Here is a 17,613-nt window from a genome sequence, read left to right as displayed (position 1 = left end):
AAAGTTAGTGTAGGGGTAACATATACAGTTCTGAATATAATTATATAGTCCTACAAACTGCTAACATGTTATTATACCATGTGGCTTGGTCATTTGCATGTACACTTTGATATGCCATTATTGATTTATCCAGCCGCATGTCAGCATGTTTATTTTAGGCCATGGCCAACGTTTTGCCTTATGTATTTTTCAAAATTGTCATCCTACGTAGTGACCACTGTTGTGGTACTTAAAGGGGTTTTCCCACAAACAGTTAATTTCAAATTTGATTTTAATCAATAGATCTTGGAATAATAATTTATATAATTGGATGTATTTAAAAAAAAAATGTTCCTGTTCTGAGATAATCTTAAATATGTGCCCCTGCTATGTACTGTGTAATGGCCGTGTCTGACCGTACAGGGACATGATCTGATCACACCACAGAGGAGGAAGTAAAAGAGTATACAGATAGCACAGCACGTGATCGGATCGGATTTTTTTTTTTTTTTGAGTTAAGCATTTCTCTGTCTGCTTTTAAAAAAATATTTTACCTCATAGAATAATTTACTTTATTACTTCCTCCCCAGCCCAAGAGATGTGGCATGATCAGACCATGTCCCTGTACGGTCAGACACGGCCATTACACAGTACATAGCAAGGACGCATATATAACATTATCTCAGAACAGGAACATTTTTTTTAAATATATCCAATTGTATAAGTTATTATTATTTTAAGATCTATTGATTACAATCAACTTTTAAAATAAACGTTGTTTGTGGGAAACCCCTTTTGAAGCAAGGTTTGAAGAATCTTGGGCCTTCATGACGGTAAATCTATAATATAGAAAAGATGTAGTATATATAATTTGAGTATGATGCCCATTTTAGGGATAATCTTTAGTCTGGTCTTCTGCTGCAGCTGAGCTTCACTTCTACATGGCATGGCATGGCATTTCCTGGGCACCCTTGTCACTTGCTGGGCCCAGAAACTTCATGTGAGGCTTAGCTGCTAGATCTCATGTGATGTCATGGTGTTTCTGCAATCGAGGATCCAAGGAGGTGCCAGCCGCAGAAGTGAAGTCCGATTGCCACGGAGGATTAGACTGGAGGTCAGGAATAAGTGTTGGGGATATTTCTGCTAGTCTCTAGGCCATTTTCTTGACCCTCTTTGAGGATTTTAGCTGTGGTTTGCTGCAATCATCAAATGTTAAATTTCTAGAATGTATGTGCCAGTAGGTTTTTTTTATCTCTAGTCTTGCTATTCTGTGACATAGCTATTCTAACCTTTTTAGGACCATGTCGTGCTGAACAGTGTCATGAGATCATTTTTTGTTATTCCAGATCCTGTGCTAGATGGCTCTCCCTATGAAAAGGTAGAGCCAGTGACTGTCCAGGAGTGGAAACGCCCAGATAATCCCCCAGCACCGAAAAAGTCAGTAGATAATACAAGAAAAGAGGTCCGCTCGCCTCATTACACCGGAGATATGTCAGCAGATGAAATCGGCATACCACTCCGGGTAAGGCATCGCAAATGCCAGTTTCTGTATCGTTTCTAACAATAAGAAGTTGCATAAGAAACAATTAACTTACTTAAAGGGGTTTTCCTACTAAATGCAAAATAAATTTACGATCACCAAATATGTGACTGCTGGGACCTATGTAGATCATGGCAACATGGCACCAAAGTCTATTGTGTTAATGGCACTATAATGCTCATATATAACCGTTGACCCATTCACTACAATGTGATTGACTGAAGTAGTAAAGCCCTATCTCCCTCAATCCCAAAAAAGTGACTGCGGCAGTGGAGTATTCAATTCCCTCTGACGAGATGGATGAGCAGTATGCAACCAGGAGAAAAGAACGGCTTCCAGCTTTTATTTGTATCCACAGAGATGTATCAAATGTAACATTCCTTTCTACATTTGTATATATTAAGAGTCTAGCTGATATCTTCCTAGAATTGATGTTGAAAAGTTTGCTTGTTGCCCGCCGGTATGCCTATGGTGCTGCCCCCTCCAATATTGCACGAATAGATGTGGGAGCTTGTCTGCATAGAACTGGCCATTGAATGTGCATAACTTTGCTCCCACTGCTCTCCCAGTAATAGTAAGGCAAATATTCGGCTGGGGAGCTTCAGTGTATGCATTGAAGAGATTTGAGCCAAGTGCGTCAGTGAATAGACTGGAAACTGGTATGTCACTGATTTATTGCTTTTATTAGTTGACGTCTTTTATGTAACGTTATGTAGCAGGAGTGTTTTATGGAGCTATTTAATTTACACTTTTTAGAAAAGGTCATCCTTGTTTGCTTAATAAGGTTGAGCCTCAGAGCTCATCACCATTTGGTACAAGAAGTGGCTGCGGTGCTCACCTGGACTATAGCCATGATCCCCACTGATCAAACCTTGAATGTGGATGGTCCATCAATGCTATAGCCCTGGAACAAAAAATTCGATATTTTACAGTGTTAACAATTATGGTTAGTTTTATCTTTGGTGTTTAATAATATAAAGTTATTGTTTTGGTACCAAACACACATTTATAAACTTAAGATTTATTTTTATTATTATTGAGTTGCTCAGGCAACAAACTGACAACTGGGTGTTAGACCTCATTCACACCTCAGTATTTCTCATCAATGTTTGGATGCCAGAGTCTGAAGTGGAACTTCCAGAGAAAAACTATAAATGAAAGTTGTACCCCTGTTGTGTGTTTTGGAAACACACCTGGGTTTGGCAAATACTGATCAAAAATACTGATGTGTGAATGAGGCCTTACTAGTTGGGATATGTCCGTAAAAGTCTAATCTTTCCTATTAGCGCCAACACAATCAGACTATTCATCACCCACCAGCCCATTCTGCTGTCATGCCCCTTTAACACCCCTCCCCCACAGCATTTGACATCTGTGTCCTCTTGCAGTGCTGCCCACTCTGACACCCCCCTACACCATCTGTTTATCAAAGAAGCGCCCTCCTACATTACTGCCCACTCTGACACCTCCAACCACGCCATTTCGGTCATCATTGAAGCACTGTCCTGCAGTGCTGCTCACTCTGACACCTCCCTACACCATCTGTTCATCAAGGAAGTGCCCTCCTGTAGTGCTATTCACTCTGACACCCCCATACAGCATCTGCTCATCCATGAAGTGCCCTCCTGCAGTGCTGCTCACTATGACACCCCCATACAGCATCAGCTCATCCATGAAGTGCCCTCCTGCAGTGCTGCTCACTCTGGCACCCCCATACAGCATCAGCTCATCCATGAAGTGCCCTCCTGTAGTGCTATTCACTCTGGCACCCCCATACAGCATCAGCTCATCCATGAGGTGCCCTCCTGCAGTGCTGCCCACTCTGCCTGGCAGCCTTGAGTAGGAAAGTGTCGGAGCAGGGGGCACCGCATGAAGGCTCATTTGTTTTTCTTATATGCCCAGCTTACTGTGCCCCTTGCAGTTATGGGCCCTGTATTAGCCGCTGTGGCTATTATGGTTATATTTCGATTGATGGTTAACAACAAGTTGTAAATGTATTCATGTATTTCCAAGAAAATGACTTGAGGCATGGCTGAGCTCTACGAAGAGATAATCCAGAGCTTGTAATTTTATAGGGAATGCAAGTTTTTATTAATACTGACAGGAGTGGTGACGTGTCCTCCTTGCCAACCGAATATTTTGACTTATGAAAAACATTTTCTCTTTCATAGAACACAGAAAGATCAAAGGACTGGTACAAGACCATGTTCAAGCAGATCCACCGACTTAATAGAGGTAATGTCTCCAGTTTTCTCAGAAATTGCTAAAGCTGAAATACTTTATTAGAATTAGACAATGGAATGAGGTGGAATAATTGGAAAATGCACTTGTAACTTTGTGGACAATAACTAATAGCTTCTGATAACTGCTTAAACTTCCCCGAACCGGGTGTGTAGGTTATAAGAACATGAAGTGAATCTATTCCTTTATTAAATAAAAATGTTGCTATGGCTCATATAAATCCACTTTTGAAGTGATATGCAAATGAGGGTGAAAATGCTCTGGGCGGGATGAAGCACTTCCACTGCCTTCCAGACCCATTTTCTGCCCTTACAAAATGATTTACTGACAGATGGTGAGCACACTGTAACTAAGAAGGTGCAGAAAAAATGATTGACCGTTAATTAGAACTAGTATAGCATGTGAGTCACCTAGTAGAGGTGTCACATATTCATGTACAAATCGCACTGCACAGGCCGAGACCAGATCTCTTGACCTAAACTCAGCAGCTTCATAGGCATCTATAATGCTCTTGAGTTCAAGCCAGTCCATATATCGCCTTCCGTACACTGATGTATAAAACCGGCCTCAAACCAGGGTCATACGAACGTAGATTCTCTCATCAAAGAGAATCAGGTCGAATATACTAATGACACTTGGATCAAACTCTCATCAGAATGTGATCCGAATGTCCGCTCAGTGTGGTTTGATTCTCTCAGATGCGAGAATGATAACACATAGTGAGGGGAAGACTAAGAACAAAATTTCTCCATCTTCTCTATTGTGTCTGAGGAAATCAGATGTGATCCGAGCACAATTCAATGTTTTACAGACGCCCGTAGATTTGAATGGGTGAGTGGCATCTGATATGCGTGGCAAACGCAGATCAGCACTGCCCCATTACATGGCCCAAATGCTAGCCGATAAAAAATCTGATTCAAATATCACTTGTCTGATTAATCCAGTTGTGTGATCAAGCCCTTATGATCAGAATGGATCTGGGAGCTGTTGCAGTGGAAGTGCTGTGTCCCACCCAGAGGACTTCCAGCCCAATTTGTATATAATTTCAAAAATAAATTTCTCTCCACTAGTGCAGCCTTTTTATTTCAGAAAGATTTGGGCTTGTGTTGGTTTTAACATGCATATATATCTTAATTGGTTTGGAATGGGGGAGGGGGTGAGTTGACCAATTGGAGAAATTGTAGAAACTTTGGGGTACTTGATATAAACCTGTAGTACTTCTGTTTTATAGTGCTTTTGATTATAGAATTTTATTTTTTTAGTTTTCAATTCTCTGCTGATTGAATACAACGACGAGCAAAAGGGTAACAATATTTTGAACTTTTGACTTTCCATATCTCACCATCCACTACAGCCTCAAATATGGGACTACATTCATTTTATAGACCATCATCTTGGGTATCTCATATATAAATTTGACTTGCCATGTAGCATCTGATTAGTTATGCAGATTCTTGTCAAGTCACTGCATTGTTACTGTTTTGCTCCAGGTGGTAGAAAAATCTTTTTCTTTTTGTATAGTACAAATTACAACCTGTTCTCACATTGCTAGTAGCTTAGTGTGTTATTAGGTTGATTCTTAAGCGAAAGGTCACTGGTTTGAATTGAGGAGCGGCTATGAAGAAGATTTCCCAAGAAAAGAGAAACCGTATCATCCAGCTCATCAATAGCAGTCTCTCGTCAAAGAAAATTGACAACCTGCATCTTGTTAGTTCGATGACAGTTTGAAGAATGAGTATTGTAGTCTATCCATCCATTCAAAAACCAAGAAGTGGAAGTCCAGGCAAAATATCGGAGTCAACAAGTTGGCACATCACAAGAGCTATCAGCAGTGGAGGTGACTTGTATGCTTCGTAACAGTGGGATTACAGATGTCCATGCAAGCACTGTGAGACATATGTTACATGGGTTGGTGGCCCGAAAAAAGGTGAAGAAGCCTCAACTTCAATATTGTCATAAGGAGTGCCAGCGCGAGTTAGCAAAGTATGAAAAGTGGACAGTGGATGATTGGAAACGGGTGATTTTTGAGCAATGAGATGAAAGCCAATAGATTAGGGTCTGATGGGTGCAAATGGGTCTGGAAGAAAATATGGAAAAAGGCGCTAAAGGATCAATTGAAAGAACTGTCAATTTTGGTGGAGGAAGCCTGATGATATGTTGTTGTTTCACAGACAAAGGCGTTTGATACTTGGCCAGGATTGTCTCAATGCTGAACTATATGTGCATATCCTACAAGTTGAGTTACTTTGTATACTCTAGTACTATGGGTATGAAAAGGATGACATAGTGTTCCAGTAGGACAACAGCCCCAAGCATACATCGAAATTGGCAAATAAATGGTTCAATGACAATAAAGTAGAGGTGCTGGATTGACCTCCACAGTTCCCAGACCTCAACCCAATCAAACACTTGTGGGTAGACTTGTGAAAAAGCTGTTTACTCATAAGTGAGTCGACCAGTATGCACCAACATTGGGAACGTGAAGAAGAGGCCTGGGATCAGATTTCAGTCGACACATGTTTGAATATGATCGAGAGCATGTCCAGAAGGATTCAGGCACTGTTGAATACCAAAAGGTGGATTTACAAAATACTAACCAAATAATACAAATTAAAATTTAATTTTTAGCACCAAAACAGTAACAATGAGGTGACATGACAAGAATCTGCATAACTAATCGTATACTAAATAGTTGCAAGTCAAATCTATGTATGAGATAGCCAAGATGATTGTCTATAAACTGAAGATGGTCTCACGTTCAAAGCTGTGGTGGATGGTGAGATATGGAGCCTGAAAGTCAAAAGTTCAAAGCCATGTTAACCTTTTGCTTATCAGTGTAGTTGGGAGAGTTTTACCCAAATGAATGCCGAAGGCATATCTTCTAATGGGATGAGACAAATAAACAGCTGGAGTCTAATTGGTTTTTCCGGCAACCCCTCTATTTGTGCTTTGTGCAGTTATTGGCAGACTCAGATAGGAGCATACTCCTTTATCGTTGTACTCTTTCTCTTTTCCTAACTGTCCGGTTGCTCTGTTTTGAGTAATTCTCATAGTAATTATTTCCGTCATTAGAAATCTAATTGTGTTTTAATGCCGCCTGATTGCTGATGTACAGTTTGCAGTGTGCAGGCACCAAGCCATTAAACTAGAGAACGTCCTCTTGTTCTTAATAAATCACAGTTGTTTTTCCGCTACAGGAAAGTCTGACATAACTAATTAATTTGAAGTCTTTATCTGTGCGCAATTAAGTATTGCCCAGTGATAAATGTGTGCACAGATGTCAAGGACCGCCACGTCTGTGTAATTTACGGATCCAAAAACTGAGTGCGAAGCACTTCAACTTGGCTGTACCGTTACTTAAGATATAATGTGCTTAAGTTTGGATTGTTGTCTATTTTTTGTTTGTTCCTTTTCTACCTTTCCACCATCACCATGATTTGTTTTGTCAAAAGTAAAGTTGTTAGTTTGGGTAATCTATGTCCTAGAGTAGAGAAGACTTCTGACTATTACAATACACAATGTGTTAGGCCTCATTCGCACAGGTGTAACTATAATGGATTAAATTAAAGAATACCTATATAGAAAATGTGCAAGACTCAAAATCAATAAAAAATATATACTTTATTGGATAACATAACCATTAAAAACATAAAAATAGACATACCTACCTTTAATATTATGTATGTTTGACTTTTGTAAGTAATAATAACAAAACCCCCTTGTGTGAATACTACAAATCAATACAGGGATATATTGTATACAATTACAGTAATTAGAACAGATGTTCAAAAGGTACAAGTCAAAAATAGCAAGTGCTGTGTAAGTTAAAGGGAATCTGTCAGCAAGTTTTTGCAAAGTAATCTGAAGAGGACATGCTGTAGAGGTTGACACATTTCAGGGATGTGTCTCTTATCACACTGTGTGCTGTTGTTTACCTGCAATGTTTATTTTAGTTTCAGGAGATTATAATTGCCGGACTAGGTCAGCTAGAGGTCAGCCAGTCCGACACACTCCCAGAAGCTCACTGCCCATAGACATTATACATAGAGAGCCTGGTGTGGGCTGTGCAGCTTTCTCAGCAATGCTGGATTCCTAAATTTAAAAACTCTGATTGGGTCAGAACCGCTGCACCCAGTAAACTAAGTGATACATCATTTGATTCAGGGTCTCTCTTTCTTAACCATGCTGCTATCAGATGAGGCAGCAAAAACTTGCTGACAGATTCCCTTTAAAGCTCTTTAAAATACATACAGGTAAACAAGGAGAGAGTGATACATGAAAATTCACATAATAATAATAAAGCACAGTGGCAACAAGTATACTTTACCTGTTAAAGAAAACGTCCATAACTAGCATTTCGCATCAAGTTTCATTAGGGGGTGATTTATATGTGGCTTAAATTAGCCTGATGGAGGCCAAGCGAGCTGGCAATCATCTACATACTGCAAAAAATACAGTACATTTGCAACAGATTATCAATCAGTATTTTTCTTATTACAATATATGAGCAGTGACATACATAAAATAACAGGGCCCATGGCAAAAGTTCTAATCCCTCCCCACTTCCCAAAAACAAAAAAATATATTTTTAATGGAGTAGGCTGGGTCATTTTGCATGGGCACAGTCAAAGAATGGTATACCTCCCAACGTTTAAAGTCAGGGACATGTATTGCAGCATGGATGCAGAAATAGCGCACCTACTGGAGCTAAGTAGTGTTCTCACCCACTAATATACCCCTGTCAATGCCCCCACACAATTTCCCTTACACACAGTATGATGATACCACAAAATCCACTGCACAGTATGATGCCCATATAGTTCCTTCCACACACCTATGATGTTCTCCCACACACAATCCCCCTCACAGAATAATGTCCACTCAGTTCGCCCACACATATGAGGTGCCCACAATCCCCCAACACAGTGTAATGCTCCCATTGCCCTTACACAATATGATGGCCCTCACAGTCCCCCACACACACAGTATAATGCCTCCACATAATCCACTACACAAAGTATGATGACACCACAAAACCAATAGCACAGTATGATGCCCATATAGTTCCTTCCATACACAGTGTTCTCCCACACACAGGTAATCCCCCCACAGTATAATGTCTACTCAATACCCCCAACACACACACAATGTGTTCTCCCACACACAGTTAATCCCTCCACAGTATACACTCCCTGACAAATAAAAGCTTATAACCTGACTTTAAATTCATCCATTGGTATTATAAATTACTCTTTTGCAAGCTGAAACCCTCCCAAATTTGGTTTATGTTATGAAAATAAAGTTGCTGCAAAGCTGAAATATTAATCATTTAATGAACACAGAGAGGTCAGATTTTGGCAAGACAAAAAGTTTTGTCGCCTTGTCATATAATGCACCCAATCCTAGTTTCCATCCTCACCTGTGCTCACTAAATGATCATGATCGGTTAATTAGTGGGTGTGTATAAAAAGAAACCCAGCACCCCAGACCTTCACTTGAACTGCAACTTGACCTCTGACAACATACCAAAAATCCACCCTGCGACCAAAGCATTGATTATTAAGAGGCTGAAGACCAGATCCACTGCAGAGGTGGCTGGCACCTCTAATGTGTCTCAGCGTCAAGTACAAAGAATTAAAAAAAGATTTGAAGAGACTGGAGATGTTTTTGACAAGCCAAGGTCCGGCAGACCCCGCAAGACAACTGCTCAGGAGGAAAGTTTGTTGGTTAGAAAATCTAAAGCCAGCCCCTCTTCCACCGCAGCAGAGCTCCATTAGGCCTGGAGACCTCAAGTCCCTGTGTCCACTAGAACAGTTTGAATGATTCTGTCTCGAAATGGCCTCCATGGTCGAATCAGTGCCCAGAAGTCAGCACTAAAGAAAAGGCTAATAAAAAAACATGTGGCATTTGCCAAGTCCCACAGCCTGCTAACCAGATGGACGCTGGAAAAGTGGCAGAAGGTGGATTTCTTTGATGAATCTTCAGTTGAATTACACCACAGCCGCCGCAAATACTGCAGGAGACCTACTGGAGCCCGTATGGATCCAAAATACAACCAGAAAACAGTTTTATGTTTGGTAGTGAAAAGATCATGGTCCAGGGTTACATTCAGTATGGGGATGTGCAAAACATTTGAAGGTGGAAGGCAATATCAATGGCCTAAAATATTAAGAAGTATTAGCTACCTCTTATATTCCCAATCATAAAAGGGGTCAAATTCTGCAGCAGCATGGTGCTCCATCTCATACATCTATCTCTACAACGAAGTTCCTCCTGGCAAAGAAGATCAAGGTGCTCAAGGACTGGCCAGCCCAGTCACCAGACATGAACATCATTGAGCATGTTTGGGGTAGGATGAAAGAGGAAGCTTGGAAGACAAAACCAAAGAATCTAGATGAACTCTGGGAGGCATGTAAGACTGCATTCTTTGCTATTGCTGATGACTTCATCAATAAATTGTATGAATCATTGTTGAACCACATGGATGCAGTCTTTCAAGCCTCATGGAAGTCACACAAAATATTAAATATGACTCTAATAGCACCACAACTACATTCACAAATGTTATGCAACACATCTTTTGCATTAGAAGTTAATTATTTGTTTGAATTTCACATTACTTTCTGTGGGCGACAACTTTTGTCTTGCCAAAATCTGACCTTTCTGTGTTCATTAAATGATCAATATTTCAGCTTTGCATCAACTTTATTTTCATAACGTAAACCAAATGTGGGAGGATTTCAGCTTTCAAAAGAGTAATTTATAAAACCAATGGATGAATTTAAAGTCCGGTTATAAGCTTTTATTTACATAACATGGATAAGCGACAGAACTTCTGTCAGGGAGTGTAATGTCTACTCCATACCCCCTAACATATTATGAGGTGCCCACAGTTCCCCACACAGGATAATGCCCCCGCATAGTAAACCACCCAAAGTATGATTACCCCATTCAAACCTCCCTCTCCGCCCTCAGTATAAGCCCCCCACACACAATATAAACTTTGGTTTCATGATAATCTTGAAATCTAAACAGGTTGCCAATTTACGTGACGAACAAGCAAAATGCTCATGTCTCAGTTGAAATGATCTTATGTGCAGTGTAAACAGGCCTCGCGATGCTGAAAATAATGGCGGCTTATGATCACTGAATGATCTACTACAGATGTGTAAACAGTTTATTAAATGACAATCAATTTGGTAAAATTTTACTGATCAGGCTTCGTTTAATGGTGGGGTAAACCCATCTTAACATACTCAGAGCCAGAGCATATAACAGCCTATCGGATGTCAGACGTACACGGATCTGATATGAATGACATATACTATGGATACGGCATCAGTGTATTAGTTCTGGACAAACCCTTTAATCCATCAATTATCATTGAGTGTATGGCTGTCATTACTGTGGATTTGTGATGATACAAAAATGACTAAAAATGACATTACACAAAGAGTGACTTCAGTGTCGCCTGTAGTCAAAACCCTTCATAGATCTGGCATCTTCCATGTATTTCTTGGTGCTCAATATTTGTATAGGGTAATAACATGCAATAATTAATCTTGCGACTAAATACTTGTTGACAATTCTCATTAGAAATATGCACAGATAATCTATACAGTCATAAAGTCATTCCTTCAGAAATACGGACTGCAGATTCAGAACCACTTTGATTTTGTTGGTTTCTCTCATTTCCGCACTTCTCTCTTTTATTTTTTTTAAATTTGCTGCTTATTAGATTCTCCTGAAGTAAACCCTTATACCCCCACTTACATATTTCCTGAGCTTCCTGATGTCAAGCCTCCAGCAGAAGGTATCCGAGGATGGGCTTGAGACGTGAATGTGTTTGCATAGGCGATCCTTAGCGTTACACGGCTGCATTCACTGCGCGCTAACACAAGACCGGGGATAATGCTTCTTGTATGCTAACATATTAATGGTGTTTCTTAAGTGTAATGGCCCTAACCCTATTAAGGCAGTAATTTTCTGGGAACATGTTATAGCAGGAGGACACATGGCTCTCTAAATCAAACCCACAACTCACCATATACAATGTATGATGTACTAAGCATGGTCGACATTATATAATCTCCCAGGATTTTGGGATTATTGATGTGTTAGTGATATTACCACTGGTACATGTGGATATATATGCTGCTTTTCTCTGCTGCAGAGATCAATCCCTATACTCCCACCTACCAGTTTCCTGTATCTACTCCTAGCCCTAGCTCTGAAGGTAATTGGAAAGACTAAAGCTCGCCATACACTGGATATATCAGACGGTGCCTTTTCGAGACACTATAAAGTGGGACAGACAGCGACTGTAGACGGACGTTTTTGAAAGAGGTGACATGCCATTATTATCGGGCTCAGGTCACAAAACAAGCCGAGATCTATCTGACGATTGTTGTCCATTCATTGCTTCAACTTATTGTGAACGTCAACTTCCACAGAACAGTTATTCAGAGAACGGCCATCTGAAATCTCCAGCGTATGGCCGGCTAAAGAGCATATTGTCTGTGCTGATTTTCTTGCAGCTCTGTCAGGCTTGATTTGTGTATGGTTTGCTCAGATCTTGATCTTTTGCAGTGATGTTGCGTGCTGTTGTGTAGAACAATGGAAGCTCAGATTCTTTAGCATTAAGGAGCAAATACCAATGTTTCATTTTCAGTTGTTATGTCTGCCATCAGCCAATGTATCCAAACCAACATCTAGCACTAAGGTCTGCCGATAACGCTTTTACGGTGCTACTGGTGTCCAAAAATTCCAAAAATTGGCACCCCTCGTGTAATCCTGTGCTTTTTGGAAGCAACTTTTCACCCAGTGACTCAACTTGGGAACAAACACCGGACTCCCAAAGCATCGGATATTTCCATAGCCTTTATTGGATCATCATTGAAAAGTTACAAACATGGAATGGTTATTTTTGGGCACGGTCTGCCATTTTCAAAACCAAAATTAAAAGCAAAAAACAACATTACTAGCACTGTCAGACACAGACAGAACAGGGCCCTGTGCAAGAACAATATATGGGCGTTTGCTGCGCAATAGTACATCGTAATGCACAACTCCGTTAGTTTTGGAGTTGGAGATGGTCCTCTTGCCATTTGGGCCCCTTTGTGGTTGCACCACTGCTATGTCCGCCCCTGGGCTACCAGGTGGTTTAGGAGTGGGAGAGCTCGGTCGGGGGCTCTCTACCAACTAGCGGCTGGATACTGTACTACTCACTTTACTCTGATTAGGTACAGGCTGGTTAGTGCTCTGTGGCATATCACTGGTATTGCATTATTTTTTTGTTGTGACGTTTACATTTTTTGTGCTTTACATACTTACCTGTATTCAAACTTTATCTCAAAACCTAATGACGAAAAAGAAAAAAACATAGTTAGTTATGTCCTTGATAAATTACAAAGTGATTGTAAAAACAAGCTACTTGGCAATTTATTTGTCCAAATGTGTTCTTCTTTTTCAAGAACAGTGATTTTAAATTTTGTTTACTGCTCTTCATTGGGTTAATTGGTCACCGCAGCAGTCGATCAGTGGTGGTCTCCTAATCCAAGAACACCGCTCCTACAAGTGCTCTACTATAGAGCTTGGAAGTGCTGTTCTGATGCTATCCGGATTGCTGGATTCAGTCCACTTCAGTGCCCCTGTGCTCCTCTGATGCTGCAGAGGCAAGAGGGAAAGCGCTCAGCTCAGGCCAGTCCAGCGGAAAAGCCATGCTGACTGCCTGAACTGTCAATCAATCGGGAGCGCACCACTCCTCTGGCAAGCAGGAAAATGATAAGCAGAAGAGCAGTGCGCTCCTGAAGGATATCTCTCTATTGAGAACAAACCTTTTGAAGGGAAATCTGAGAGTACCAGAATAAAGAGCACAAAAGCGGATTCCAGGGAGGTGTCACTTATTAGGCTGTTTGTAGTTTCAATGCAATTAGTATTTTCTCGACAGGACACTAACACTACAGGACTAGGATTCACAGGGGGCCCAGACCAGCTAATCTGCCAGTGAGGGGTGTGGTGAGGTTACACACACACACACACACACACACACACACACACACACACACACACACACACACACACACACACACACACACACACACACCTTAGCTCCAGCACACAAAAAATAGGTATTCTATGAAAACTAAGGCAGACATCCCAGTAAGTGACACATAGCTGGAATCAGGATTTCTTGCTCTATATTATGCAGCTCTCAAGTAGCAAAAAACTACTGATAAATTTCCCTTTAACTTAATAGTAAAAGGTTAATTGACTTTCATTGAAATTGGACTGGGATAGCAAAATTAAAAAGCTTGGTAAGTAGGTTATATTAATGCCCAATCCTTAGGATGGGTCCTCAATATGCAATCGATAGGGGGCAACATTCGGTGTGGCAGCCGGAAGTGATCAGCTGCAGAGTGGAACTACACAGTGGGTGCTGCACGTCTCTGCCCCCATTCAAATGAATGATTGTGAGCCCCAATTGGGGATGGGGACTGAAGAGAATGATGACCGGTTCTGTGCAGCGCTATCGGTTATGTTAGTGTTATATAAACTATTGGAAAAGTTAACATAGGTAATACTGAGTGATAATGTATTGAATTGTACAATCCCTTAATTTAATCCCTCTTGTACAGTGACTGTCCATTACAGGAATACATAACTGTATACACTATTATAAGCCATTGCACACCCATGTACCAGCCTGACTAATCTTATTAGTGTTATGACTGATAGACGACAAAACGTGGGCTCGGCTGTGCCCCTGCCTCCCCTCCTCTAATCTCTAAGGCATCTGCCTACGTTGATTTCTGAATAATGGAGCTGTGTAATTATGACCCAGGAGGCCGCTCCATCTGCATGAGAACACATGGGATTATATTGATGAAGAATACATTAGTATGTCGTACATTCCAGAGCTCAATAATCCGGTCACTCAAGAAGATGATACATTTTTGCAATTTTCCTTAGTAACCACTATGTTGAGTTATTATTGCAATATAGGAACCTCCCTTATATAATTTGTGTGGTTATGCACAGGCTTCTTGCTGTGATATTATTTTTTTTAAATTTGTAAACAATTTCTACAAACCTTTTCAGATTTTTTTATGTTTTTTCTTTATTTTAGACGATGAATCAGAATCTTATCCAAGTTATGGACGACATTCATATATAGAAGATGGTAAGACAAACTTTTTACAATGTGCTATTGTGATCGCGGCTATACTACAGCCTGCCACAAGGTGGCGACATTAGCTGCTGGAACAACTCATGGGAAAGTGCTTTATTTCCTGCTGCCAGTTAAAGGGGTATTCCCATCTCCAAGATCCTATCCTAATATATAGTAGGTATAATAGTATTCGCAAATACCTCCAATTAGAAATGTAGTGTAGTTCTTCTGACTCACTATGTCACTACCTCATGTGCATGACCTTAGTTATCCATGGTTATGACCACACATATAGTCATAATTAGTTAGTTGCTCGTGGTCAAAACTTTGGGTACATAAGGTCCTGCAATGCCCTGAACATGAGGAAAGAGAAATAGCTAATCAGAAGAGCTATACTACATTTCCAATTGGAGATATTTGCTATAATATGATTACACTTACTACATGTTGGGATAGGATCTTGGAGACGGGAATACCCCTTTAAGTTTTAATAATGGCCATATTATTTCATTTTAAAGATGAGCGAACCTCCGAAATTCATTTAAGCAGATTTACTAGATTCAGGCGGTAGAGTAAATTCAATCTAAGTAAAATCGGACCGAGTCGAATGTATCCGATTACTGTGAAAAGATGCTTAATAGGCTCTAAGGTCTCTTTAGGCCCCATAGCATAATAAATTTAAGGGGTTAAAACATTTTTTTAAAAACCCCATCTGACTCCTTTCAACACCATAACTCCCTAATCCTTCTCCCTGGCTCTTGGTCTACGGGCCTACTGCCACTGAGGCCCATGTATGTGGGGCAGGCGACCAACATCATTGACATCAATGAAGTGCAACACTTCTGGCATGATCGCTTGAGCCTCAGCATTACATAAAAAGTTAGGTGAGTATAATGTTTTTTGTTTTTGGTACAACTATTTTAACCTCTTCCCAGCTCTGAAAAAAACCCAATGGGGCACAAGGGTGATCAGTGGCCAATATTTTGATGTATTCCTGCGCATACAATCTCAAAAATTTCTGATTTGCCAGGATCTCAAATTTTTTGGTTTGTCCTTTCATTAGTTATAGATCGATTTTGTTCTTCTGAACTTATAAAGACAGAAATCCACAGCTGTATAATTTATGCATATAGTATCATCTGTATAAATGTCTCTATATAATTTTTTAAAGTTAACATACGCTTTTAATAAGTGTTATTGAGAAATTTACCAGTATTTTACAAATCCACCAAGAGTGATTTTTTTTTTTTATTATGACATGTTATTGATAGGAAATTCTCAAGCGTCTGTACCTCGTTCAAAGAGTGAGATGGATAACATTGACATGGACAAGAACGTCCGCAGATCCATTACCTTACCGCTACCAACGCGCTCCTCATCACTTAAGCCGGGCCATGAGAGGTAAGACCTAAGATTGTCCACCTTTCTGTTTACGGTTTTTCAGGTTTTAAAAGCTAGTTATAGAACCTAACCTGTAGACAAATGGGGTCCATTGGACCACAAGCAAGTTTGTTTTCGTCATATTTTTACAAGCACGGAAGGTAGGTATCCATCCATTTTTAGTAGCTTCCTAAGTTGGGCATCCCTCAGTGCATCGCGAACACAGTGTCGTCTACACGTTGTACAGGGAGGTATTTGGGATAGACTGGTATTTTGAGGTGACTAACTGAAGCTGAAGAACGTTTACAGAATTTTAAATCAATGTCCTATTGTGAAAGGTCCACAAAAAGAAGCAACAGTAGAGCCTCCTGAGGTCACATTATATTGGAGCACCCCACACGGGGCCAGTCTTGCTCATATAAGTGCGTCAGATGTTACAGTCCACCCCCTTATTCACATGTGGAGGCCACGACTCCTCTATATTCGGGGACCATTATAAGTATTAACAATACGAAATGCAACTATAGCTAAGACTGACTGGAGTAGGCACATTGTGTAGTAATTTGGTTTGAGTTTGAGTAACTTAATTGAAAAAAACTTTACTAACATTCTTTATCAGTTCCTTCCTGACCCTCCACCCTTGGCTATTAATTTTCTGTCCAACATACATTTCCATTGAATTAGCTGATTGTTATTGTGTTTACTGCCAGATCCAAAACTCAAGGGATTTAATTTTCCCACCTAAGAGGACCTGTAACCCGGTCAAAAGGGGCCAGATTTTTCCGCTTATATTATTCTCGCAGGCCCACTCAGTAATTACGTGTTTTGTATATCTTTCTTTTTTTTGTTTGTTTGTTTTTTAAATACTCTACAGTTTTCAAGTTATGAGCCACTTTATTTAACCCCCTTCACGACCGAGGACGTACCGGTACGTCCTAAATCATGAAGGGGTGATTACCGCCGGCTATACATGTATACTGATTTGAATAGCTAAAATATGTGCCTCACAGGTGCAGGTGGATCTGTGATTCACCCGTACCTGGTAACCACTTAAATCCGCAGTGGGTAACGCACCTTTCCCCGCCATCATCGGAGTCTCCGTGACGCGATCATGGGGAGCCAATGGTTGTCATGGTAGCAACAGGTCATGAGATGACTTCTGTCGCTATCATGATGTAGTTCTTGTTACAGCCGGCAGAGCAGCAGCTGTAACAGGAGAGCAGCATTTCTGCTGATCAGAGCTGTGCAGCTCTGATCAACAGAAATGAATTAGCGATCAGACTGTTGATCCTTCTAGTCCCCT

General features: G+C 40.5%; 1 protein-coding gene across 7 annotated transcripts in view; it reads left to right on the top strand.

Moving 5' to 3' along the window:
• SORBS1 (sorbin and SH3 domain containing 1) overlaps window positions 1–17,613 on the top strand; it is a 583,014-nt gene that overhangs the window by 471,410 nt on the left and 93,991 nt on the right. For 4 of the 7 annotated variants that reach the window (XM_075348810.1, XM_075348812.1, XM_075348815.1 and 1 more), the window contains exons 15-19: window positions 1,326–1,501; window positions 3,691–3,754; window positions 11,499–11,573; window positions 14,889–14,942; window positions 16,202–16,331. In XM_075348810.1, the coding sequence (XP_075204925.1) occupies window positions 1,326–1,501; window positions 3,691–3,754; window positions 11,499–11,573; window positions 14,889–14,942; window positions 16,202–16,331 (499 nt within the window). Of the gene's footprint in view, window positions 1–1,325; window positions 1,502–3,690; window positions 3,755–11,498; window positions 11,574–11,933; window positions 11,997–14,888; window positions 14,943–16,201; window positions 16,332–17,613 lie in introns of all 7 variants that reach the window. The other 3 variants (XM_075348813.1, XM_075348811.1, XM_075348809.1) reach the window with 2 other exon arrangements.

This window comes from Anomaloglossus baeobatrachus, chromosome 5 (assembly GCF_048569485.1).
Source record: "Anomaloglossus baeobatrachus isolate aAnoBae1 chromosome 5, aAnoBae1.hap1, whole genome shotgun sequence".
In the NCBI taxonomy this organism is placed as follows: Eukaryota; Metazoa; Chordata; class Amphibia; order Anura; family Aromobatidae; genus Anomaloglossus; species Anomaloglossus baeobatrachus.
The sequence above is the reverse complement of the archived record's forward strand: the minus strand, read 5'-3'. Positions and strand labels throughout refer to the sequence as shown.